Source organism: Mobula birostris, chromosome 10, assembly GCF_030028105.1.
Source record: "Mobula birostris isolate sMobBir1 chromosome 10, sMobBir1.hap1, whole genome shotgun sequence".
Classification (NCBI taxonomy): domain Eukaryota; kingdom Metazoa; phylum Chordata; class Chondrichthyes; order Myliobatiformes; family Myliobatidae; genus Mobula; species Mobula birostris.
In genome coordinates this window covers 102,808,141-102,834,483 of record NC_092379.1, presented here as the reverse complement: position 1 = coordinate 102,834,483, position 26,343 = coordinate 102,808,141, and the positions used below count along the sequence as shown (strand labels likewise).

General features: G+C 41.6%; 1 protein-coding gene across 2 annotated transcripts in view; it reads right to left on the bottom strand.

The window, feature by feature from the left end:
* taf1 (TAF1 RNA polymerase II, TATA box binding protein (TBP)-associated factor) overlaps positions 1-26,343 on the bottom strand; it is a 158,148-nt gene that overhangs the window by 52,418 nt on the left and 79,387 nt on the right. For both annotated transcript variants that reach the window (XM_072270737.1, XM_072270738.1), the window contains 7 exons: positions 23,003-23,176; positions 17,236-17,409; positions 14,861-14,965; positions 9,863-10,063; positions 9,490-9,631; positions 9,228-9,358; positions 1,770-1,850 (listed from right to left, as the gene is read on the bottom strand). In XM_072270737.1, the coding sequence (XP_072126838.1) occupies positions 1,770-1,850; positions 9,228-9,358; positions 9,490-9,631; positions 9,863-10,063; positions 14,861-14,965; positions 17,236-17,409; positions 23,003-23,176 (1,008 nt within the window). The remainder of the gene's footprint in view (positions 1-1,769; positions 1,851-9,227; positions 9,359-9,489; positions 9,632-9,862; positions 10,064-14,860; positions 14,966-17,235; positions 17,410-23,002; positions 23,177-26,343) is intronic.

The following is a 26,343-nucleotide window of genomic DNA, read 5'->3' as shown; positions in this document are numbered from 1 at the left end:
CACATATTGATACTATTTGCTTCCAGAAGTGTATCTATCAGCTTCTTTAATATTATGTCACTTGGTCTCCATAGCCTTCTGGCAAAGAGAATGCCATAAGTCCATCACTCTGAGTGGGGAAAGTTCTCTTCATCTGAGTCCTAAACGTTTGGCCTTGTATCCTGAGTTTATAACCTCCTGTTTAAGACAATCGTTTCACCAACTGAAATATGACTGTCATATGTTACCTCCCACTCCATGCATTTTCATTTTACACACCAACCTTTTATATGACACTTTATTGAAGGATTTCTGAAAATCTAGGTACACCACAACAGATGATCTTTGCCTTATCTATTCTTCTAGTTGTATCTTCAAACAACTGCCATATTCTTACAGAAACATTTTTTCTTTATTTTTCTTCTTCAAGCACAATTTCTATTCTCAAAATCTATATTGAACTTACCTAATCATGTTGATTTTTTCTTAAGTGTGTCCTTTATCTCATCCTTTAAAACAACTGCCAAGACTTTTCCCACTAATGATCTAAGCAGTCTTCAGTTTTGTGTTTTCTTTGCTTTCTCTTTGCCATCATCCGCTCTGCAGGAACCATTCCAAAATCTATTAAATTTTAGAAAACTGATTCCCAGTGCATCCACCATTTCCATGGTTAACCCCTTTGAAACTCCTGGATGCAGATGATCAGTCTTTGGGCGTTTATTGGCCTCAGTACATTTCATTTCTCCAGTACTACTTCCTTTGTCACCTTGTTTATGGTTAAGGCTTCACAACATTTCTAGGAAGTTATTTGCATCCTCTTTACTGAAGACAGCCAAAATATCACTTTAGTTTCCCCTCTGTTTTTCTGTTCACAATTATGAATTCTCCCATTTCTAAAAGTAGGGGGGCTACAGTTAATTTCAGTAACTTTTCTTATTTCGAATATTTGTAGAAACTTCAACAGTACACTTTTATTTTCCCTGCAAGTTTGCTTTCAGGTCTATTCTATTTTCGCTCTCTTAATCAATTTATTTATCTTTCTTTTCCAATATCTAAACCAATCATCAAGTCTGCTACTTTGCATAGCATTCTTATATGGCATCTCTCAGGATCCAATTCTATCCTTGATCTACGAAACAAACTGCTTGAGTAAACCAGCAGGTTGAACAGTAACTGTGTGACGGAAGGAATCATCTACATTTTGGGTCAAAACCATGCACCTTAATACTCAGTCCGCTGAGTTCCTCCAGCAGATAGTTTGCTGCTCCAGATTCCAACATCTATAGTCTCTTGCGTCACTATCCTTGATTTATTTGTTAGGCACAGTTGGGGCTCACTTTTTTAAAACTCCTTACACCAAAAAGGAATATACAACTATTGTAGTTCTTGCGTTTGCTCCTACATTTCAGCTGTTCTTAAATGTCAGTGATTATCCCGACATCTCCTTGCCACATGATTATTCCATTCTGTGGGACAGCTGTAACAGTGAAGCCTAGAACTCAGTTTATGTGATGGGGCTACAGAAACTAATTGTGACTGTGGGAATAGCAGGAACAGAGGGGAAGGAGAAAGAGCTGGAGAGAAAAAGATGGAAGTGCGGGGCAAAAGCAACTAATAGTCTAGTTCAAATACAATCTAGCCTATTAGCTTTAGCAATCCAAGAATCTAATGAGAAAATACTTCAATTCCATGAAATTATAAATGGTGTTTCAACATGTGCATTAAGTGCATGATTGTAATTTCAGGAGCTGAGAATTTTTACTTTAATAGGAGCAGTTTCCCTTTGTTACCTCATCATCAATCTTCATCTGAAATTCTTCTTCATTCTCCTCTTCTGGTGCAAAAAATGATTTTTCACCATATCCAGCATCCTGCAAGTAGTGAATGCAAGGAACTTAACATAATTTGGTTGACCAGACTTCAGTGAATACGTTTATTAGATCTAGTTCAATAACTACTTTCAACAGATATTTATTTTAGAAGTCAAGCATAGGTTCTTTACATTGAGCAATGCATTTTGCCGGCTAGTCTGATTAGTATATAAATGAAACAACTAAGTTCAGATTCAAGTTCAAAGAAATCACAGGAAAGATTATAAAACATAAGCAAGCTGTTCATTCTATAAAGTCTACAATGGTTCAATGCAATAGCTCGTCCCACTCTATAACTCCCCCACCCCCACTGCCATCCTCACATGCCCAATAACATTGCATTTTATTTTCCTTTCAGATAAGTATCCAGTCTCTTCTGAACACCATATTGGAATCTACTCCATGATCCACTTCAGCAATTTACTCTTTGACCATCCACTACATAAAATATTTTCTCCACATCACTTTTGGTTACTTTGCCCAACAAATATAATTTATATTGTTTGATCCTTGACTGTTTTGCTAATGGGAACAGTTTCCCTCTATCCATTTGTCACTCTTTTCCTTATTTTATCAAATACCCCTGAAGCTCCTCTGTTCAAGTAAGAACACAGCTTCTCCACTCTATTCAAATAACATGATTCCTATATCTGCAGAATCATTTTTAAATTTTCTTCAGCAACCTCCAAAAGCCTACAGGTCTTTTGTAAGGAATGGTACCTAGAACTAGACATGGAACTCCAGCCGTGGGCAAAATAAAAAGACGATTTATCAAGACCGTCTTGTGCTTCGATCCACTCATAATACCAGCATTTATGTTTTTTTTTAAACCTTTTCAACTTTCCAATCGACAAGCATACAACCCAGATACATGTTCTGAAACAGCCCTTTTTTATCACCTCCTTGTTCATTCAACTATAATTTAGCACTAAATAATAAATTTCAAGTGCCATGTCCATTCATTCTCATTACATTTACTCTCATTTGCGTTCACTATCAAAGCCAATAATATTTGATTAAAAAGTAGATCTCTGCCAAACTTCACCATACAACTTAGTCCAAAACAAAACACAACCTTCCTTACTCGTTTTAGTTTTCTGACTCGCCTAATTTGCTATCCATTCTGTTACTGCCTGTATTAATCCACGGACTTCAACTCTGATGAAAAGCCTATTTTGCAGCATTTAAGATCTCATTGACTGCATTGTCAGATTAATTAAGCTTCGACTGCCTTTAACTAATTTATGCTGGTTTTCCCAAATTAATCCAAGCTTATCAAATTTACTATTATTTCCAAAAATTCCTCTGCCATCAAGGTTAAATTGACTGGCTTATAGTTGCTGGGTCTATCTTTTCACCCACCCTGAAATAATTTGAAATTCTTCAGTTGTCATGCACCACCCATGTACCACGAGACATCTGGAATTGCCTCTGCAATTTCCCGTTTTCCTTCCTTCAACAATCCAGGATGCATTTCACTTAGAAAGGCGACTTATCAACTTTAAAACTAGTATTTTTAGTTGCATCCTTTTTACATCTTTTAACACATTAAATATCTTAATTACACCTTTCTTTCCTGAGACTTCAGCAACGTTATCTTTCTTAGAAGAGAATGATGCAAAATTATTCGAGATTCAGTTGTTAAGAAAGCATTAGCTTTTCTAGAAACAATCCCAAATTCATTCCAAAATCAGACTCATGTACAATTATTACAACAGGATTTTGGCCATATTTGAGGAGGGAGAATCTCCTCATATATTAGTGCAGCTCCCTCATTGGGCTTGTATCAAAACTTGGCTCGTTAGCCTGCCCTAACAGCCAGGGACTCGGCCGTGAGAAGGCCACTTTTCATAAGCAATTTACGTCTAGGGTCCGTATAATTTGGGCTTCAAACAGGAACGTCATGATGTTCTGATTAAAGAAACCTCAATTTGAGCAAATGCTGTGTAAATACTGCCCATACACAATTGTCAGCCGGTAAGAAATAACAAATCATACACCACTTAAAAATTATAAAGGAAGTACATTTACAAATGTTGCCTTTATCAAACAGTCAGTAGGAAAAAGAAAAGGGAAAAATAAAATTAAAGGGCCCATTACAGTAAACCAGTCTCTATGTGTGCATCACTGGAGCTCATCTTGAAGTTGTGCTTTTACTCAGACACTGGACTCACGGTCTGCGTGAAAGCACACACTACATTCTGAACTTTGCTCAACATTCCTTCTCCCTCTCAATAGCCCTTCCTCCTTGGAGCCGTTCATCTGCACAAAACCCCTTGTGCAACAGGGACACTCCTTCCCATGGCATCCTCAGCCATCTTCCCTTCTGTCCCCACCACAGCTCCCGCAAAAAGACCACAAACGCTACCAGTGTCCGTCCCCAATCTTTCTCTGCCCAGCTTTCTCTAGATCCTTCTCCCAATTCCACCTTCCTGATTGGCTGACACACCATCCCTAAGTTGAATTTATCTTTAGCCAAAATCCTAAACAAGCTATCTGCAGGACACACTGCTTCTACAGAAAGCTACTAAGTGAAATACCCTACAGCACTAGCAGTAAAAATCTTAACCAGAGCATTACACTAGAATATATTAAATGATGTTATGAAGTATTACTGATCAATTTGAAATTTCAATGGAGACACAATACAAATTTCATAAACTAAAAAACAATATGGCCTCCAAACATTCAATTACATCCAGACTTAAGTAGCAAATATTACCACTTAATAGTATTGCCAGAGGGTAAACAATGTGGACCCTATGAAGGAGTGGTAGCAGAATACAAGGCCAGAGATAAATAGATTTTGGAGCTAGGATAGAAGAATTCATAGCCTAAGGATACAGCAAAGAACCTGGATTGGGAATCCATGTTTGACAACTCCTTGCTCTCCACCAGCTCTTATTATGATGAGTGAGCTGATCCAAGATGAATACTTATTCACAGAATTTTGTAGCAACACTTGCAGGTGTCCAGTGCTATATGGGTGGTGCATGAGAACTGAAGAATTTCAAATTATTTCAAGAAGGGTGAATAGATATCCAAGTCATTTTCAAGACAAAATATATGACAAACCCAGAATCATTAAGCTGTAGATTTAATGAAAACAACTTTTAACAGTCCTGATGTTTAACTAATGGCACAAAGAGATCCAATGGTCAGACAGCACAGATTCCAGCTTTCAAAGAGACCAGCTCTAGATACTCAGGGTATATTGGGACTTGCATGTTTCTGCACATTCCTCCCTCCCAGTCCTCCTTCTTATCTCAACACACATAAAAGTTGCTGGTGAACGCAGCAGGCCAGGCAGCATCTCTAGGAAGAGGTACAGTCGACATTTCAGGCCGAGACCCTTCGTCAGGACTAACTGAAGGAAGAGTGAATAAGGGATTTGAAAGTTGGAGGGGGAGGGGGAGATCCAAAATGAAAGGAGAAGACAGGAGGGGGAGGGATGGAGCCAAGAGCTGGACAGGTGATTGGCAAAAGGGGATACGAGAGGATCATGGGACAGGAGGTCCGGGAAGAAAGACGGGGGGGGGGGGGTGGAACCCAGAGGATGGGCAAGGAGTATATTCAGAGGGACAGAGGGATAAAAAGGAGAGTGAGAGAAAGAATGTGTGTATAAAAATAAGTAACAGATGGGGTACGAGGGGGAGGTGGGGCATCAGCAGAAGTTAGAGAAGTCGATGTTCATGCCATCAGGTTGGAGGTTACCCAGACGGAATATAAGGTGTTGTTCCTCCAACCTGAGTGAGGTTTCATCTTTACAGTAGAGGAGGCCGTGGATAGACATGTCAGAATGGGAATGGGATGTGGAATTAAAATGTGTGGCCACTGGGAGATCCTGCTTTCTCTGGCAGACAGAGCGTAGATGTTCAGCAAAGCGGTCTCCCAGTCTGCGTCGGGTCTCGCCAATATATAAAAGGCCACATCGGGAGCACCGGACGGAGTATATCACCCCAGTCGACTCACAGGTGAAGTGTTGCCTCACCTGGAAGGACTGTTTGGGGCCCTGAATGGTGGTAAGGGAGGAAGTGTAAGGGCATGCGTAGCACTTGTTCCGCTTACACGGATAAGTGCCAGGAGGGAGATCAGTGGGGAGGGATGGGGGGGACGAATGGACAAGGGAGTTGCGTAGGGAGCGATCCCTGCGGAATGCAGAGAGGGGGGGGGAGGGAAAGATGTGCCTAGTGGTGGGATCCCGTTGGAGGTGGCGGAAGTTACGGAGAATAATATGTTGGACCTGGAGGCTGGTGGGGTGGTAGGTGAGGACCAGGGGAACCCTATTCCTAGTGGGGTGGCGGGAGGATGGAGTGAGAGCAGATGTACGTGGAATGGGGGAGATGCGTTTAAGAGCAGAGTTGATAGTGGAGGAAGGGAAGCACCTTTCTTTAAAAAAGGAAGACATCTCCCTCGTCCTAGAATGAAAAGCCTCATCCTGAGAGCAGATGCGGCGGAGATGGAGGAATTGCGAGAAGGGGATGGCGTTTTTGCAAGAGACAGGGTGAGAAGAGGAATAGTCCAGATAGCTGTGAGAGTCAGTAGGCTTATAGTAGACATCAGTGGATAAGCTGTCTCCAGAGACAGAGGCAGAAAGATCTAGAAAGGGGAGGGAGGTGTTGGAAGTGGACCAGGTAAACTTGAGGGCAGGGTGAAAGTTGGAGGCAAAGTTAATAAGGTCAACGAGTTCTGCATGCGTGCAGGAAGCAGCGCCAATGCAGTCGTCGATGTAGCGAAGGAAAAGTGGGGGACAGATACCAGAATAGGCATGGAACATAGATTGTTCCACAAAGCCAACAAAAAGGCAGGCATAGCTAGGACCCATACGGGTCCTTTAGCTTGAAGGAAGTGGGAGGAGCCAAAGGAGAAATTATTAAGAGTAAGGACTAATTCCGCTAGACGGAGCAGAGTGGTGGTAGAGGGGAACTGATTAGGTCTGGAATCCAAAAAGAAGCGTACAGCTTTGAGACCTTCCTGATGGGGGATGGAAGTATATAGGGACTGGACATCCATGGTGAAAATAAAGCGGTGGGGGCCAGGGAACTTAAAATCATCGAAAAGTTTAAGAGCGTGAGAAGTGTCACGAACATAGGTCGGAAGGGATTGAACAAGGGGGGATAAAACCGTGCCGAGGTATGCAGAAACGAGTTCGGTGGGGCAGGAGCGAGCTGAGACAATAGGTCGGCCAGGACAGGCAGGTTTGTGGATCTTGGGTAGGAGGTAGAAATGGGAAGTGCGAGGTGTGGGAACTATAAGGTTGGTAGACCAGGTAAACTTGAGGGCAGGGTGAAAGTTGGAGGCAAAGTTAATAAAGTCAACAAGTTCTGCATGCGTGCAGGAAGAATAAAGTCAACGAGTTCTGCATGTCCATTTCCATTTCTGACACCTCCCTCCCCTTTCTAGATCTTTCTGTCTCTGTCTCTGGAGACAGCTTATCCACTGATGTCTACTATAAGCCTACTGACTCTCACAGCTATCTGGACTATTCCTCTTCTCACCCTGTCTCTTGCAAAAACGCCATCCCCTTCTCGCAATTCCTCCGTCTCCGCCGCATCTGCTCTCAGGATGAGGCTTTTCATTCTAGGACGAGGGAGATGTCTTCCTTTTTTAAAGAAAGGTGCTTCCCTTCCTCCACTATCAACTCTGCTCTTAAACGCATCTCCCCCATTTCACATACATCTGCTCTCACTCCATCCTCCCGCCACCCCACTAGGAATAGGGTTCCCCTGGTCCTCACCTACCACCCCACCAGCCTCCGGGTCCAACATATTATTCTCCGTAACTTCCGCCACCTCCAACGGGATCCCACCACTAAGCACATCTTTCCCTCCCCCCCCTCTCTGCATTCCGCAGGGATTGCTCCCTAGGCAACTCCCTTGTCCATTCGTTCCCCCCCCATCCCTCCCTACTGATCTCCCTCCTGGCACTTACCCGTGTAAGCGGAACAAGTGCTACACATGCCCTTACACTTCCTCCCTTACCACCATTCAGGGCCCCACACAGTCCTCCCAGGTGAGGCAACACTTCACCTGTGAGTCAACTGGGGTGATATACTGCGTCCGGTGCTCCTGATGTGGCCTTTTATATATTGGTGAGACCCGACGCAGACTGGGAGACCGCTTTGCTGAACATCTACGTCTGTCCGCCAGAGAAAACAGGATCTCCTAGTGGCCACACATTTTAATTCCACATCCCATTCCCATTCTGACATGTCTATCCATGGCCTCCTCTACTGTAAAGGTGAAGCCACACTCAGGTTGGAGGAACAACACCTTATATTCCGTCTGGATAGCCTCCAACCTGATGGCATGAACATCGACTTCTCTAACTTCCGCTGATGCCCACCTCCTCCTCGTACCCCATCTGTTACTTATTTTTATTCACACATTCTTTCTCTCACTCTCCTTTTTCTCCCTCTGTCCCTCTGAATATACCCCTTGCCCATCCTCTGGGTTCCCCCCCCCCCCCCCACCGTCTTTCTTCCTGGACCTCCTGTCCCATGATCCTCTCGTATCCCTTTTGCCAATCACCTGTCCAGCTCTTGGTTCCATCCCTCCCCCTCCTGTCTTCTCCTATCATTTTGGATCTTCCCCTCCCCCTCCAACTTTCAAATCCCTTACTCACTCTTCCTTCAGTTAGTCCTGATGAAGGGTCTCGGCCTGAAACGTCGACTGTACCTCTTCCTAGAGATGCTGCCTGGTCTGCTGCGTTCACCAGCAACTTTTATGTGTGTTGCTTGAATTTCCAGCATCTGCAGAATTCCTGTTGTTTGCCCCTCCTTATCTCATTTGTTCTCTCATTATCCCTTCCCTTTGTTCCTTTGTTTCTGACTTCAATGAGACATGAAATTAAAATACAATCTTTGACTACTGAGTCAAGCAAAAACCAAAGTAGTTGTCTTTGTATATACTGGTCCAGCGCTTGATGGGCAAACATCAGGACTGCAAAATCAAGAAAGGATTTTATCAGACTTTAAACAATTTCTGGCCTTTTGCCTACACCAGAAAGGGGAATTGAGAGGAGAGTGTGAGAGGTTAGTCAAGATCAACTGAAATACTCTATCGGCATTCAGAGTAGAAAAGGATGTGGAGTGCAGATCTTTATTGTACATGGCACTGAAGTAACTCTTAAATTCTTCAGAAGTAGTTTATTTAATGTGACCCTGAAATGGCAAAGCTAATGTAAACTTATACTACTATCCAGATAGAGTTTCTGATACATATACCAAAAGGTAATATATAATTAAGGCACAGTTCAATCAGGATCAGACTATTTTAAAGCCTATGTTGTACAAAACATTATTATAATATAACCAGTGTTGTGATTTCTAATGTACATTCAGTTTGACATAATCAAGACTGCATTATTCCATCTCACCTTTAAACGCTGCTCTGCTGCTAACATGCTGTAATATGCACAGCACTGCTCTGGCGATACCATGGCTCGAATCTCTTCTTCAGTGGGTAATCGGAAGTCTGGTTTTAGTACCCACCAGTTTGAATCCAGCCCTTCAGAAACAGATTAAAATAACATAACTAAACTGCCCATCTGTATGTTTCTAAAGTAACAAAGAAAACCTCTTTTCAGTACATATTCAGTAAAAGGGCTCTTCAGTGACTGCATATTCATGAGTTTATACCTGTTCGCTTGAAGTCAGCACACAGTTTTAATCGCTTTCTAATGCTGCTCTCAGAGTGGGAAGGAAATGCCTTTTTTATGTCTTCCATGCGTATTCGGCGTGGGCGATCCTTACTTTTCCAGAAAAGGCGGTAAATAAATACCTAAAAAAATGTTAGCAACTATTATACATCAATCTTATAAAGGCCATGAACTTACAAATTCATCAATCCATAATTTCATGGGCATCTAAGATAAAATAAGTGGGGAAATGGGACTGATGGGAATGCTGTGAGAGCTGGCACAGATTTAAACGGTCTTAGACTTAAATAGTTTAAGTGGCCTCCTTAAAATGTCATAAGATTAGAATTCTGAGGATTAAACACCTTGCTTACCTGAAGAAAGTCTCGCACATGTGTGTTTGCACGCTTTGAGTTTGGACCAGGAACTTCATAAAGTGGACACTGCTGGCCTACAACAAAAATATCAACCAGCTCTCTAATATGATATCCCTGACGAGTTCGAATTATCAGAAAATCTGTTTCTGGCATTTTGTGTAGGTATATTGGACAACGAAAGAGGTTGTTTTCAAATGCCTGTCAAAACAAATAATGTCAATTAAAAATCAAATTATCTTACTCTACTTCAAAGACCTTTGTTTAGTTTTGACCTCCTTGCTTATTGACAACTTACTGGCCTTATGTTCATGAGAAGGTTTACGTTTCTGAACACCAGAAATATATAATGAACAAAGAGACTAACGAAGAGACAAGGAAAGAGAATGAGGCAAATCACAAAGTTATTTGTCCAAAGACTACCGATTACAATTTCAGTCTTTTAATAATTTATTTAACTGAAAAAGATTAAACATGTAAATCTTTATCACAAGGGCCAACCCCTACCCAACTTTGCCCAAATATGAATTCTATTTGAACCTTCATGGCTCTAATTTCAGTAAATTCTGAATCCCTCTACAGTGGGGACTTTGCAGGAATGATACAAGATGTCTCTGTTTTGGTGAGTTTGTCTCTCATTACTTGCTGGGTTGAATTTTTCTGGTTAGACTGTTTTGGGCTCTAAGAGATTTAATCGCTCTATTGGATACTAACAGCTTCCTGTTCCATCAGTTCTTTAGTTTCTCAAACTGTTCATTGACTTCCATTTTCCCAGGTGGCCTTATGCCTAGTTTCTGCTCTTCTGCTGGATTATTTAGGGTTACTGAACCAAACTCCTTTATTTCATGGCCCAATCACTTCCTGCCACTTGCCCAATGTTATTTTCTGTAGAGACCAGGAACCAGAAATTCTAAACCATAGCATAATGAAAGGTTTATGGTTACTCCATAGAGAAAAGGGTTGATTCAGCATCTACTTTAATAAGACACAAAATAAATTCTCAATCCTTTAATGAGTTTCATTTTAAACATAATTTTCCTATTGCTAGCTATAGTTCAAAGAATGCATCTTCACTCTTTATTTAGAAGATTATGGCTTTGAAATTTGAATACTATATCTACATTAACCTTCAGTGTGGCACTGAAACATTGGTTGTTACATCTTATTTATTTATCTATTTTTTGTTATAAGAGTGTGGAACAGGCTTTTCTGGCCCATTGAGCTCCACCACCCAGCAACACACCTATTTAACCCAACTCTCATCACAGGACAATTTACAACCACCAATTAACCTACCAATCGGTAGTCTTTGGACAGTGGGAGAAAATCAGAGCACATGGAGGAAACCCACACAGTCATAGGGAGAATGAACAAAATCCTTACAGACAGCACCAAAACTGAACTCCAATGCCCCAAGCTGTAATAGCGTCGCACTATCTGCTAAGGTACTGGGGCACCTAATCTTCCTTCTCATGAGCTATCAACCCCAAATTCTATCCTAATATTGATGGGCAAGATGCCACAGCATTATTAAAAAAAAACAAGGATACTCTCCAGAATAAATTCTTATGTAAAATATGGCCTAAGGAGAGCCAGTTATTCAGAATGTTAATGCAAACAAGGCTAAGATTGAGAGTCCCATGGTGATTGTGGAAGAAAATTCAATTTTGAATTAAATTTTGTTGTCAAGCTTGGCTAGCTAAGTATTGCCCAAGATTTGGGTTATCAGGGTGACAGAATAAGATGCAGACTCTGTCTTGTATGTGCTAGCTTAACAATAGGTCATGCCAATAATGAGCTATTACTGATTTTTATCAAGCCTCTCTGGCTAATAGGGGAAGTGAATGTGGATATGCAGTTCTAACTTGGTGCACTGCACAGAGACATTTGTAGACTGGCTGAAACCTAACAAGTGCTTCCTAAAATCGCTGACCAAGTAGGTTTAGCTGTTGCCTATTGCCCAGAATGTAATGTATACATTTAAGATGTATCCTGACATTGCCAGAGCCTTGGAATAGTTCTCCATGATCACATATTAAAGGGTTAACTGTATACTGAGGTCTGTGTCCTTATTTCTGTTTGATAACAGGGTGAAGTCTCTTACGGTAAATTGGCAACAAAATTCTCCGACAGTAAATTGGTGACGAGAATGGGATCCCTGTGATATGGGATTCCGAGCAAACTTGCTTGAGGAAGAGGGGATGAGGCAAGAGGCGGGTGCCATAGCTGTCCCATACTGGCCGGTGATCACCCCTGAGTTCCAGTAAAGGAACAAGATGGGGATTAGAAGAGGGACACTAAGAGCTCTGAGAGAGTAAAATTTAGATTAAAAGGTAAGAGAGGTGACCTCGATGTATGGTAGATGGTTGACCATACCATACATCGAGAGAAGGGATTGTAAATATTATATGTTAGGAATATTAGATCTTGTATAGTTAAAAGATCGTCTCCACAGTAACTGGAGAAGGAAAATGAGTAATAACAACAATAAGTTTCAACGCAAAACTCAAGGAAAAAGACCCCGGGGTGAGACCTCCCCAATCGAGACCCGCCAATCCTCTGACAAAGATGCTGATGAATGAGAATACACAAAAGGTGGCTGAAAGGAATAAGATGAAGCAACTTGTAGGTGACCTGTTGGTTCCCTCAGGATCCCCAGCAGACAAGGTTTGGTTGGAAATGGGAGATAGCAGGTACTCTAACTTTTTCTCGTGATCTCCTTGGGTGGAGCAGTGGGGATTTGGTCTAGAGTATATGATGTGAAGTTTAACAAATGGGAAGAGGTGGTTAAAGAGCATAAGTCTCCAAAGATTAAACCTAAAAAAGAAGAAGAAATTACGCAGAAGACTGAGGTTCCTACATTAGGACTCTCAGCTTCAACTGCCTCAGGCACCAGACTATCTCCTTGAATAGTATAGTACTCCCTAGAAATGGCTGTTGGGATGTCCCAGCATTGTGGCCACCAACAGCAACAGCCAAGGAAGGGCTGAGGGATAGCTCAGACTCTCTGTTCCAGGCTCCTTACATAATGGTAGGGAATGTCTTGATACCTAAACTGTGGACCCCGTCTGAAGTACATAACATGATTAATAAAACAAACCAGTAGCCTCCCATAATTGGTTGGTCCAGACTTGCGACATTTTTAAACCACTTCCTGGAGATGTCCAGGCTTGCTCAAGATAGCCTATTGAACTTCCAGGCCAGGAGTTAGAACAGGCTTTCCCAATGTTCCCCAAGGGGACTGGGCCCCTCCATCAGGGAACAAGGGGAATGGTGATAGGAGTATTGCTGATGGAATGAATGACTGCCACTCACAAGAGCCAGGCAACACAGTGACTTTGGAGAAGTAACTACCTGTCAGCAAAAGAAGGGGGAGACTATTACCAATTTTATAGTACGGTTTAAAGATACTTGGGAATCAAGTGCAGGGGTACCCCTGAAAAGAAACAACCCACTGGCAGTGCAAACATTTATAAATTGTCTCTGACCAGAGGTAGCACATTCTTTTAAGCTGACCAATCTGAAGTGACATTACCAAAAGGCAGCAATAGTATTAAGACTGTAGGATAGCCAGAGTTCCTAAGATAGAACCCGTCTGAGTTGGTTGAAATAAAGATAGGGAAAATTTGACTGATGAAACTTTTGTTATAGCAGAGAACACACCTGCAAATTTGCTTGAACGTCAACCACTCTGTAAACTAAGTGCCGTTATTCATTGTACCTCTGAAAGATTGTATCTGGATATCCCTGAGAATAGATTACCTGTGCTCTGCACTATAATGCTACATAAAACTGAACAATCAGAAAGTCCAGCTGCTCTTTACAGATGGCAAATTGGGAGAAAATCCTCCGGCCTTCAGGAATCCAGATCCCAGTGATGATGATAGAAACCAAGCAAATCAACATGAAGGCAAGAGGAGTGACTCATTATGGACCATTTACAGGGGTAACAGTTGTAACGCCATTACATGCCAACAGTGAATTCCAGAGACAGAGTCCCCCCTATACTAATCATGTCCCGGTCACCAGATTTAAATGCCCTCAGCAGATTGTGGATCTCAAGGTTCATCCAGGGTTTCTGGTTGGAGAAGACACTGAATAATTTTATAGGGACACACTTGTCTACAACTGTTTTTATAAAGTCTGTGACAACTATGCTGTATTCATTCAGATCCACAGTTGAGTACGAGAACACAAACCAGTCCACTGACTCAAAGCAATCTCACAGCTGCTTTTCTGCCTCCTGCAACCACGTCTTTGTTGTCCTAATTTCTGAAGCCTTGCTCTTTAGCCTCTGCCTGTATGCAGGTCGGAGAAGGACAGCCAAGTGATCAGATTTCCCGAAATGTTGTCTGGGCACGGAACAGTAGGCATTCCTTACCTGAGTGGAACAGTAGCCTAATGTGTTGGGACCTCTGGTGCTACAAGTTATATGCTGATGGTAATTTCTCCCCATTAAATAAACCTCCTTGGAGTCTCTGACTACGATTTGAAATGCATCAGGATGGACTGTGTCTTGTTCGTAGTACCTCACGCACTTGATTATATTTGGCCGCAGGTGGTATGTGAACTCCGGTGAGGATCACGGATGAGAACTCCCTAGGTATCCACCATCTGTACTGCTGCCCACTAGATGTTTATTGTTTTTCACACCATTCTCTGTAAACTCTAGAGGCTGTCATGCGTGAAAATCCTTGGAGATTAGTAGTTTCTGAGAAATTCAAATCACCCCATCTGGCATTAAAAATCAATCTACAATCGAAGTCACTTCAATCACATTTATTCCCCATTCTGATGTTTGACTGGTACAACAACTGAACCTCTTAACCATGTCTGCATGCTTATGTAATGAGTTCTTACTATGTGATTGACTAATTAGATATTTGCATTAATGAGCAGGTGTACCTAATAAAGTGGCTGATAAGTGTATACTATAGGATGTTTCAATACTACTTTATATTCTGTTTTACATTCAACCTAATGCAGAATCATACCTACCTGCAATAACTGGCCTGGATGTAAAGATCCAAGGAAAGGAGAAGTGTGACAATAAACTGTCTCTCCATATTTGCAGTCAGGTGCACCAGGATCCTTGCCTGGTTTCTGTATTGTAGAATAACAAAATCCATTAACATTAGTATACACAGCAGATTAGTAATCCAACAGTATAAAAATACAAACATTTAAATGTAATCTAAAATGTACTGGAAGCTTCAATGAAAGGACTGTTTGTTTATACGCAAACAACAGGAATTCTGCAGATGCTGGAAATTCAAGCAACTGTTTGTTTATACACTGGTTCGAATCATAAATCTGTACACCACCCAGAGATGATGAAATTATTTATTGCAATGAACATTTCCTATAAAGGAATTCAGACCATAAGACATAGGTGCAGAATTAAGCCATTCAGCCCATCGAGTCTGCTCTGTCATTTGATCATGATTGATTTATTTTCCTTTTCAAACCCATTCTTCTGCCTTCTCTCCATAACCATTGAACAACCTTGCTAATCAAGAACTTAACCAACCTCTGCTTTAAAATTACCCAATGACTTGGGCTCTATAACCATCTATGGCAATGAATTCCACAGACTTACCACCCTCTGACTAAAGAGGCTCATACCCATTTCTCTTCTAAAGGGACACCCTCTGATTCAGAAGGCTGATTTATACTTGTACGTCAAATGTACGCCGCAGGTACAGCGTAGCTGCGTACCCTATGCTGTAGCTTAACGCGCACCTTTCCCAAAATGTAACTACGCGCTGTGGCAATGCAGACTGAACAACTGTAATTGGTCCGCTTGGTAGCATCACATTTCCTCTTACGCTGCAATAGCTTCCCATTGGGCGACTGAAGGGCAGGGAATAAACGCTGGCTGCAATGCTTTCCATAAAGCTTTACAGACCTCCGAAATTATGGAGGACCCTGTGCTTGATGCCAGTTTGCAGCTAGCTGCTACAGCCTGTTGACTTCCACCTGAAGCTAAAACTCGAATGGTGATTGCCAGTCTCTGAGTATACTGTGCGTACACTGATGCGAAATAAATGGTTGGAGACAATGAACCAAATCGTCAAATCTACCTGCCGACATCCGAAAATATTTGAAATGCATTTCCTCGTTCATGTCTCTCAGTGGCCGGACAAGCACAGAAAATTCACCCTCCTTCAGTTTCAGTCGCCATTGTTTGAAGTTTGAGTTTCTTCATGTTGAGTTTCAACACGAAGAAACTCAACACAGTGGCACAGGAACCCCACCACCAACTAGTGTTTTGGCGGTGAATTGCAGAGAGACGCTGACACACAAATGCACAAGTATAAATGCTCACAACGGCGTAACCCACTTGCGTAGGCTACGGTGCAAGCCAGTACGCACAAGTATAGATCAGCCTTAAGGCTGCGCCCTCTGGTCCTTGACTCTCCTACCATTGAAAGCATCCTCTCCAAATCCACTCTATCCAGGCCTTTCAATATTTGGCAGGTTTCAATGAGATCCCCCCTTCCCCCCGCCCCAGCATTCTTCGGAACTCGAGCGAATATAGGTCCAGAGCCATCAAATGCTCCTCATACAGTAACCATTTCATTCACTGGATCTTTCTGGTAAATCTCCTTTGGACCCTCTTCAATTACAGCACATTGTTTCTTAGATACAGGACCCAAAACTGCTCAATACTGCAAATGTGGTCTGACCAAACCCTCAGCAATACATCCTTGCTTTTATATTCTAGTCCACTCAAAATGAATACTAACGCTGCATTTGCCTTCCTTACTATCTACTCAATCTGCAAGTCAACCTTGAAGGAAGCCCGCAGTAGAACTCCCAAGTCGCTTTGCACCTCTAATTTCTAAATCTGCTCACTGTTTATAAAATAGTCTACGCCTTTATTCCTTCTACAAAAGTGCATGACCACTCACTTCCCCATGCTTTATTCCATATGCCACTTCTTTGCCCATTCTCGTAATCTGTCCAAGTCCTTCTGCAGACTCTGCTTTCTTAACTCTACCTGCTCCTCCGCCTATCTTTGTATTATCCGCAAACTTGGCCACAAAAGTCATCAATTCTAGATCATTAACATATAATGCAAAAAGCAACAGACTCAACACCAACCCCTTTGGAATACCACTAGTCACCAGCAACTATCCAGAAAAGGCCCCCTTCATTCCCACTTTTTGCCTTCTATCAGTCAGCCATTATTCTGTCCATACCAGTATCTTTCCTGTACTAACATGGGCTCTTATCTTGTTTAGCAGTCTCATACATAGTAACTTGTCAAAGACCTTCTGAAAATCCAAATAAACAACATCCAATGACTCTCCTTTGTCTATCCTGCCTGTTGTTTCCTTAAAGAATTAATTTAATAAATATTTACTTACTCGTTTGTAATAGTTTTTGATTTTGGTTGCCATGCCAACTTGCATCATAAGTGGAGGGTATTCTTCACTATACTCAGCAAGAATGAGGTCTCCATCTTTACCCGTCAGATCTTGTGGAGTCCGCATGAAGAACATTTCTCCACCACCAGAGGCCTGACGTTCTTGTTCACGCATCTATGAGTAAGTCAAGAAGAGGACATCATTCTGGTCAATTCTGCAATTAACTGAGTATATTATCAGAGAGAATTTAAAGAACCATGAAACAAATGTGCATTCTCTGCAAGATGGCACCTTGAAGAATCCTTCTCCCTTATTTCCTGTTAACCTTTTCTTTCATATGTGATCAGGTCTCTCTCACCAGAGTTGGATAGTCATTTATCAAACCATGGAAGTTCAGTCTAACTCCATTTTTCATTTGATTTACTTTTTTTTTCCCTTCAATATACCTTGCAACAAAAAATCTTATACACCTTTGAGGAAGTCCTAAGTCCATTTACTCTGGACTGGGCAATCAACTTCACGAGCTAATACTGAAATTTTGTACACTAACTTGCATTCATCAACATCAAATATTATTACAATGCCTTGTGATTCACCAAATATCCTGTGGACGGTTCTAAGGGTTTTGGTGTCATTACCATATTATAAAACATTAGCTACTAGTTTGGAAGGAGGATGAGAGCCAGAGCATCAGATCAGGAAGAGAAATGGAGAGGAAGGTAGATGTCAGGGCCAGTAAAAACCAAGCAGGAGCAAAGTAGTAGATATAATGGGAATGGTAGCTGGAAGCACACGTATTTTGATGCTAGCAGTATTATGGCTAAAAGTGATGTACTTAGATCACGGATCAGTACACGGAACCATGACGTTGTGGTCATTACAGAGATGTTTGAAAGAGGGACAGGAATGGGTGCTTAATGTTCCAGGGATCTGATGTATTAAAAAAGATAGAGGGGGAAGTAAAAGAGGAAGAGGAGTTGCTCTACTAATCAGGGAAAGTATCACAGCTGCACTCTGAGGGGAGATAATGGAGGGCACATCCACTCAGTCTATATGGGTAGAACTCAAAAGTAGGAAGGGTGAAATCATTCAGATGTGACTGTACTACAAGACCTCCCAAATAGCCATTGGAACACTGAAGAACAGATATGCAGGCAGATTAAGGAAAGGTGTAAAAACAATCGGGTTGTTGTCATGGGGGATTTCAACTTCCCTAATATAAACTGGGATCTTTTAAGTGCAGAAGGTTCAGGTGAGGCAAAATTTGTTAGGTGCATCCAGGAGGGTTTCTTAAATTAATATGTATATAGTCCAACAAGAACAGGGACAGTACTGGATCTGGTGTTGGGAAATGAGGCTGTCCAGGTGACCGACCATTCAAATGTGTGAACAGTTAGGGAACAGTGACCAAAACTTTTTTCATTTTAAGATAGCTATAGATAAGGATAAGTATGGCCCCTGTGGCAGAGTATGAAATTGGAGCGGGGCAAGTTAAAGAGCATTAGTCAGGGACTAGGGAGAATTAATTGGGACAGCTGTTTTTGGGCAAGTCCACATCTGACATGATTAGAGTGTTTAAAGACCAACTGCACAGAGTACAGGACAGATGTGTTCCAGTCAGAAGGGAGCACAAGGATAGCACGATAAGAGAACCTTGAACGTTGAGAGAACTGATGAATTTAGTAAATAAGAAAAAGACGTATGTAAAGTTTAGGAAGGAAGGATCAAACAGAGCCTTTGAGGATTATAAAGAAGCCAGAAAAGAACTCAAGAAAGGAATTAGGAAAGCCAGGAGGGGCCAAGTAAAGTCCTTGACAAGTAGGACAAAGGAGAATCCCAAGACTTTCTACGCATACATCAAGAGCAAGAGGATAATTACAAAGAGGATAGGACCACTCAAAGACAAAGGGGGAACATACGCTTCAATGCGAAGGATGTGGATGAGGTCCTTAACGAGTACTTTACATCAGTATTTACCAGAGCTTAGTATATTGATATGTTAGACCACATCAAGGTAAAGGAGAGGGGGTGTTTGGTTTCTTAAAGAAAATTGAGGTGGATAAGTCCCCAGGCCTGATGGGATATACCTCAGGTTATTAAGAGAGGCAAGAGAAGAGATTGCTTGGCCTGTGTCCTCTCTAGCCACAGGGAAGGTCTCGGAGGGCTGGCGAATAACTAATGTTCCATTATTCAACTAGGGCAACAATAGATCAGTGAGTCTCATGTCAGTGGCAGGGAATTTACTGGAGAGAATTCATAAGGATAGGATTAATGAGCATTTGGAAAACCATGGTTTAATTAGGGAGAGCCAGTGCGGCTTTGTGCAGTGCAAGTCGTGTCTTACTAACTTGATTTGAGTTTTCTGATGCAGTGATGAGAGTGATTGATGAAGGTACAGCTGTGGATATTGTTTACATTGATTTTAGTAAGGCGCTTGATAAGGTTCCTCATGTGATACTCATCCAGAGGATTAAGCTGCATGGGACTGATCCATGGTAAATTAGCCATTTGGATTCAGAACTGGCGGCTATAAAGATAGAGGGTAGTGGTTGAAGGGACTTATTCTAGCTGGAAGTCTGTAATTAGTGGTATTTCACAGGGATCTGTACTGGGACCTCTACTGTTTGTCAAAGAAATGGCAAAGAATACAGTGGGATACAGATCAGCTGCAGATATGGGCAGAGGAATGGCAGATGCCAAATGTTAAATGTTGCATCTCGGTACATCAAATGCAAAGAGATAGATCACCGTTATGGGCAAGATACTTTACAGTGCTGATGAGCAGAGGGATCTTGGAGTCCAAGTCCATAGCTCCCTGAAAGGGGCTACACAAGTTGAGAGGGTGGTGAAAGACATATGGCATGCTTACCTTTATTAATCAAGGCATTGAATTCAGAAATCAAGAAGTTACGCTGCAACTTTATAAAACTCTAATTAGGCCGCATAGTGAGTACTGCAGACAGCTCTGGTCACCCCCTATAGGAAGGATGTCAACACTTTGGAGAAGGTGCAAAAGACGTTTACCAGAATGCTGCCTGGATCAGAGGCCATGTGCTATAACGAGAGCATGAACAAACTTGGGCTGTTTTCTCTAGAGCTGTAGAGGCTGAGGGGAGATCTGATAGTGGTTTATAAGATTGAGAAAGGCATAGATAGAGTAGACAGACAATATCCTTTTCCAAGGGTTGAAATGTCTCATTCTAGAGGGGCATGAATTCAAGGTGAGGGGGGGTAATTTCAAAGGAAACGTGAAGGGCAAGTTTTTTTTTAAAAACACTGTGAGTAGTGGGTGCCTGGAATTCGTTGCCTGTGATGGTGGTAGAGGCAGAAACATTATAGACTTTTAAGAGATATTTAGATAGGCACATGAGTGTGAGGAAAATGGAAGGATATAGTCATTCTGTAGGCATAACAGATTAGTTTAGTTGGCCATTTGATTATTAAGTTAATTGGTTCAGCACAACATTCTGTGCCAAATGGCCCATTCTTGTTCTCTACTATTTATGATACACAAGATAGATAATGCATATTAAATGAAATAGGAATTGAAAAGAGCATGCATGTGAACATTAGAATGAAGAAGGCACAGTTGATAACCAAATTAGAAGTTTGCCAAAAGGCTATTATTTCAGGAAATTAAGTAACTACATTAAGAGCCCAATTGGGCATACTAGAACCTGCTCTGCCATTGAATATGATCAACACTGATCTACCTCAGCCTAATTTTTACTAGAATTACCTCAATGTGTGGAGGCCATTTGAACAGAAGAATTCATATCAGCTCAATGCAAGAACAGTCTAGCTAGTTCCACTCCACTGCTCTCTTACTACATTATTACAAATCCCTTCCTTTCAGGTACTCTTCTATATCCCTCCAGAGTGCTACAGCTATGTGTACCTCAATTGCTGGTCCTAGCAGTGCACTACTGACCTTAAATCAACGACCTATTTTCTTCATGTTATTTTTGGTTTCTTTAAGTTTCAGCTGAGATAACAACATACAAATTTCAAGAACCTGACAAATGATATGCAGGTAGGATCTTTTCAGTGAACCAAGAGTCTAGGATTTGGAGGCAATTTCAGAATAAGGGAACTGAGTTGCTTTCAGTGAGATGGTGATGAACTTATGTAAATCTCTAGCCCAGAGAGCTGATCTTGTGTCATCTGTAAATTTGGAAATCGTGCGGCCTGTGCAGTTGCTTGAGCAGTGTCACCTGAGGAACTCTACTGCAAACTTCCCTCCATTTCTAAAGATAACCTTTCACAACTATTATTTCCTGTCACCTTCAATAACTTATTGATTGTATCTTGTAATGAGGTGACCAGAACTGCACTTATAGTTCTAAATTTGGCCTCACCAAGGTCTTATACAACATCAAAATAGCATCTCAACTCCTGTACTTAATGTCTTGATTTATGAACATTAATGTGCCAAAAGCTCTCTTTACCATTCTATCTATCCGTGATGCCATTTTCAAGGAATTATCAATCTGTATTCCCAAGTCTCTTTGTTCTACTGCACATTTAAGTGCTTACCCTTCGTTGTGTAAGTCTTACCCTAGTTTTCCTCCAAAAATGCAATATCTCACTTGTTTGCATTAAATTTCATCTGCCCTTTTTCAATCCAGATCACTTTACAAGCTTTGATAGACATCCTCACTGTCTACTATGGTATCATCCACAAATTTGATGATCCAGTTTACCACATTATCTTCTAAATCATTAATATGGACGATAAACAACATTGAACACAGATCCCCATGGCATACCAAGAGTCAGAAGCGTCCAATCAGAGAATCAACCATCTACTACCACTATGCACAGTCTTGTGGCCTCAGGAGGTAACAAGATGACATACCAACACCATTGCAGCCAAGACCTAACACCATTTGAAGATATGAGTGAAGACTTAAATGCAAAAAAATTAAGTCAATTCTCAAAGCCTCAGGAAGCAAGTGAATAGAAAGAGATTTTGCTTACTCCTATAAGTTACAATGAAAACGAGTGAATAAACACAAGTCACAAAGTAGTCAAAGTAAAAAACTCTGCTGGAGGAACTCAGCAGGTCAGGCAGCCTTCATGGAGGGAAATGAACAGTTTGACATTTTCAGCCAAAACCCTTCATATCTGAGGAGTATTCACGAGAAGAGTGAAATAGAGATTAAAATGAGAACCATGCAACTACTTGAAGAGAAGGCAAGTTCAATGAGAGTTACAGTTAGTGTCAGTAAGCCTTGTAGCAAATTAGACTGATATTAACAATAAAATGTCCAGGATTGAAGTAATCCTGAAGCCTTTCAGCTAAGCGTAAAGACCTACTGTCGTCGACTAATCTAGAACAGAAAATCCAATCAGGATTACTGAAGTGAGAAGCAAGCTTGGATAACATTGATGAGGTTTACTCTTGGACAAGTGTTTGGATGAGATTTTTTGTATATGAGAAAGAACATGGAAGTGGGTATCATTAGAAAAATGGCAAGAAATGCAGGTTGAAGTAGAAGATGGCTATTAGTTCATCAACAAAGGAAGTCATATGCTTATCCACTTAATAATATGAACCTGAGATGGTCAGAAAAAAAGTGTGAAAATTGTGTGAAGGAAATAGGAGGGTCAAAAACCAAAAACATACAGGTAGATGAAACACAAGGACACAGAACAGAGTGGAACTAGAAAATAAAAAAATGACCCCAGTCACTACTATCAATGCATATAAGAAAGAGAAAATTAAATTAAAATAAACATCCAAGTGGTCAACAGGGATCTTTACCTTAGCTTTTTTCTTGATATGTTTTAAGAGTGGATACACAGCATGAGGCCCTGGCTGTGACAAAGCACCAAAGGAATACTTCTTCAGTGATGGCCGATGGTACTGCCTGAGTTTCATTGGGCCCATATGAGTTGGGAAAAATGGCTGGCGGAGTTCCACAGCAGGGATAGAGTGCTGCAACAGAAACCAATATATAAACTTTATAATAGAAATAAACACATTCCAATGTTTCATATCACATACCATTAATGCAATAAAAAGCTGACATGAAAATATAACGATTTAAAAATACATATTTTATACCTTCTTAAAGCTTAGTAAAACATTAGAAACATTTTACTCTTTAGGTACCTAGCTCATCTTTCAAACAGGTACTAACGATTTCTAGGTGCATTACTTTATTGGTTCTTTTTTGCCATTACTATTCTGGGAACAGTTATGAAAAAAAAAACAAAAGGGAGGCAGAAGAGTGCTTACAGTACTGTGTTGAATCGGAGCACTGGACAATATTCAGGGATTCACCTTGAAACTAAATTAATACGCCACAGCTGTCACTGACTTCATCAAGACCCATGTGGATGAGTGTGCCTTCGAGAACACCCTGACATTCCCATACCAAAAGCAGTGGATGAAGTAGTAGATTAGCAATCTGCTAAAGGCTAGTTCTGTGGCACTCAAGAGCAGTGATCCAGAAATAAACAAGAAGTCCAAGTATGACATATGCAAGGCTATTTTAAGAGCAAAAAACAATTCCGATTGAAGTTAGAGACAGAATCAGATGCACGTCAGCTCTGGCAGGGTTTGCAGGCCAGTACTTCCTAAAGGAAAAACCTAACAGAATGAATGGCTGTGATGCTTCAACAACCTTTTGCATGCTTTGAAAGGGAGAATAAAACTACACCTGTGGAAACCTCTGCATCATCTTATGACTCAGTGATCTCTATGTCAGGGTCCCATACCAGAACATCTTTCAAGAGGGTGAACCCTGACGAGGCATAAGTCCCCGATGATGTACTTAGTAGAGCACTGAAAACCTGTGCCAGCCAACTGACAGGAGTGATCAAGTTCATCTTCAATCTCTCACTGCTGCGGTCAGTGATCTCTACCTGTTTCTAAAATGTGACAATCATAACAGTGCCCAAGAAGAGCAGGGTGAGCTAACTCAATGTCCATCATGCAGTTGCACTCACATCTGCTGTGAAGTGTTTTGAGAGGCTGGTCAGGGGGCTAGAATTAACTCCTGCCTAACCAAGGACCTGGTCCCGTAGTAATTTGCCTTTTGCCAAATAGGTCAATAGGTCAACAGCAGATGCAACCTCAATGGCTCTCCACTCGGCCTTGGACCAACTTGACAACAACAACACCTATGTCAGGCTGCTGCTTATTGATTATAGTTCTAGGCACAGCTCAAACACCATCTATAAATCTGCTGATGACTATTGTTGGCAGAACTTCAGGTGGTGATGTGGAGGCATGCAGGAGTGAGGTAGATCAGCTTGTTGAGTGGTGTCGCAACAACAACCACCTTGCACTCAATGTCAGTAAGACCAAGGAACTGATTGTGGACTTCAAAAAGGGGGAAATTGAGGGAACACACACGAGTTCTACTCAAGGGATCAGCAGTGGAAAGGTGAACAGTTTCAAGTTCCTGGGTGTCAACATCTCTGAAGATTGACCCTGAGCCCAACATTTTGATGCAATTACAAAGGTGGCATGACAGCAGTTATATTTCATTCAGAGTAGGAGGAGATCTGGCATGTCACCAAAGACACTCAAATTTCTACAAATGTAGCATGGAGAGCATTCTAACGGGATGCCTCACGGGCTGGTATGGAGGGGCTATTACACAGGATCAGAAAAAGCTGCAGAAAATACAAACTCAGCCAGCTCTATCATGGGTACGAGCCAACCCAGCAATAAGAGTACTATCAAAAGGCAGCACCAATCATTAAGCACCCCCGTCACTCAGAACATGCAACTTCTCATTGCTACCATTAAGGAGGAGTTACAAGAGCTGAAAACACACACTCAATGTTTTAGGAACTGTTTCTACTCCTCTGCCAACAGATTTCTGAACAGATAATGAATCCACGTACACTGCCTCACTATTTTTGCTCTCCTTTTGCACTACTTATTGTAATTTAGTTTTTTTTATTATATATCACATTGTACTGCTGCCTCAAAACAAGAAATTTCACGACATATGCAAGCGAATTTAAACTTAATTCAGAAAAGTTGAAGGTTAGGCTCCTTCAGTCTCTTCAGAGTAATTTTGAATGGTAAGGTACCACAGCACAGAAACAAGCCCTTTGGCCCATCTAGTCCATGCCAAACTATTATTCTGCCTAGTTCCATCTGGACAATAACCCTCCATAACCCTCCTATCCATGCACTTGTAATAATTTCTCTTAAATGTTGAAATTCAACCTGTATCCACTGCTTCCGCTGGCATCTCATTCCACACTCTCACCACCCTCTAAATCAAGTTTCCCCTGAGGTTCCCCTTAAATATTTCATCTTTCACCCTTAACTTATGACCTTTAGTTCTATTCTTATCCAACCTCAATGAAAAAAATCCTGGGGTACTTACAATATACAAACTCCTCAATTTTATATACCTATCAAATCTCATTCTGCTACGCTCTGGGGAATAAAGTCTGGGCCTATTTAACAGTGGTGTTTCACAGCGGCTTCTTCGAGCTCATCTGTGCAAACAGCTTAATTTCTACCTTTAATGCCTCTCTTTTTCCTTTTCAAGGGTTCTGTTAGAGACTCTGACCTAGAGTTAACACTCAGGCTTCAGTTCTTTGCAGTGGTGAAACCTGCTCCCAGGGTCGCTTTTAGGATATCCCAAGGACGCGGCCTACAAGACGAGCGTGTCTTCGGGGTTCCAAGGCTTCTCAGCCCTGTGGATGAGCCAACTCTATGCCAGTGCTGCCGAATGAAGCGTCGCAGGAGAAGACGGAACAGCGGGAAAAGCAGATCGACTGACGGAGCCTCTGTACTCGGCAAATCGCTCTCTCTCTCATTGGTGGGGATAGTTTATTTCTGAGTCGGTGAACTCGGGGGAAAAAAGCCACACGGCAGACTTTATCATTGCAAATCAGTGACTTCTTTTGTTTATGTCTCCCCTATCGTTATTAAAGGTGACACCTTTCTGCCCCATTATTGTGGGGGGAGAGAGAGAGCCTGTAGTATGTTGAATCATGGGGGGTGAACGATTAGTTTTTGTTGTACTGCAGATCACGGTCTTTCTTGGGGGCTTCATTATTGTTTGCTTGGTGGGTGGAGGGTGCTGATGCTTTTTTTCTGAAGTAAGTGGGGGAGAGAGAGGGTCGTTG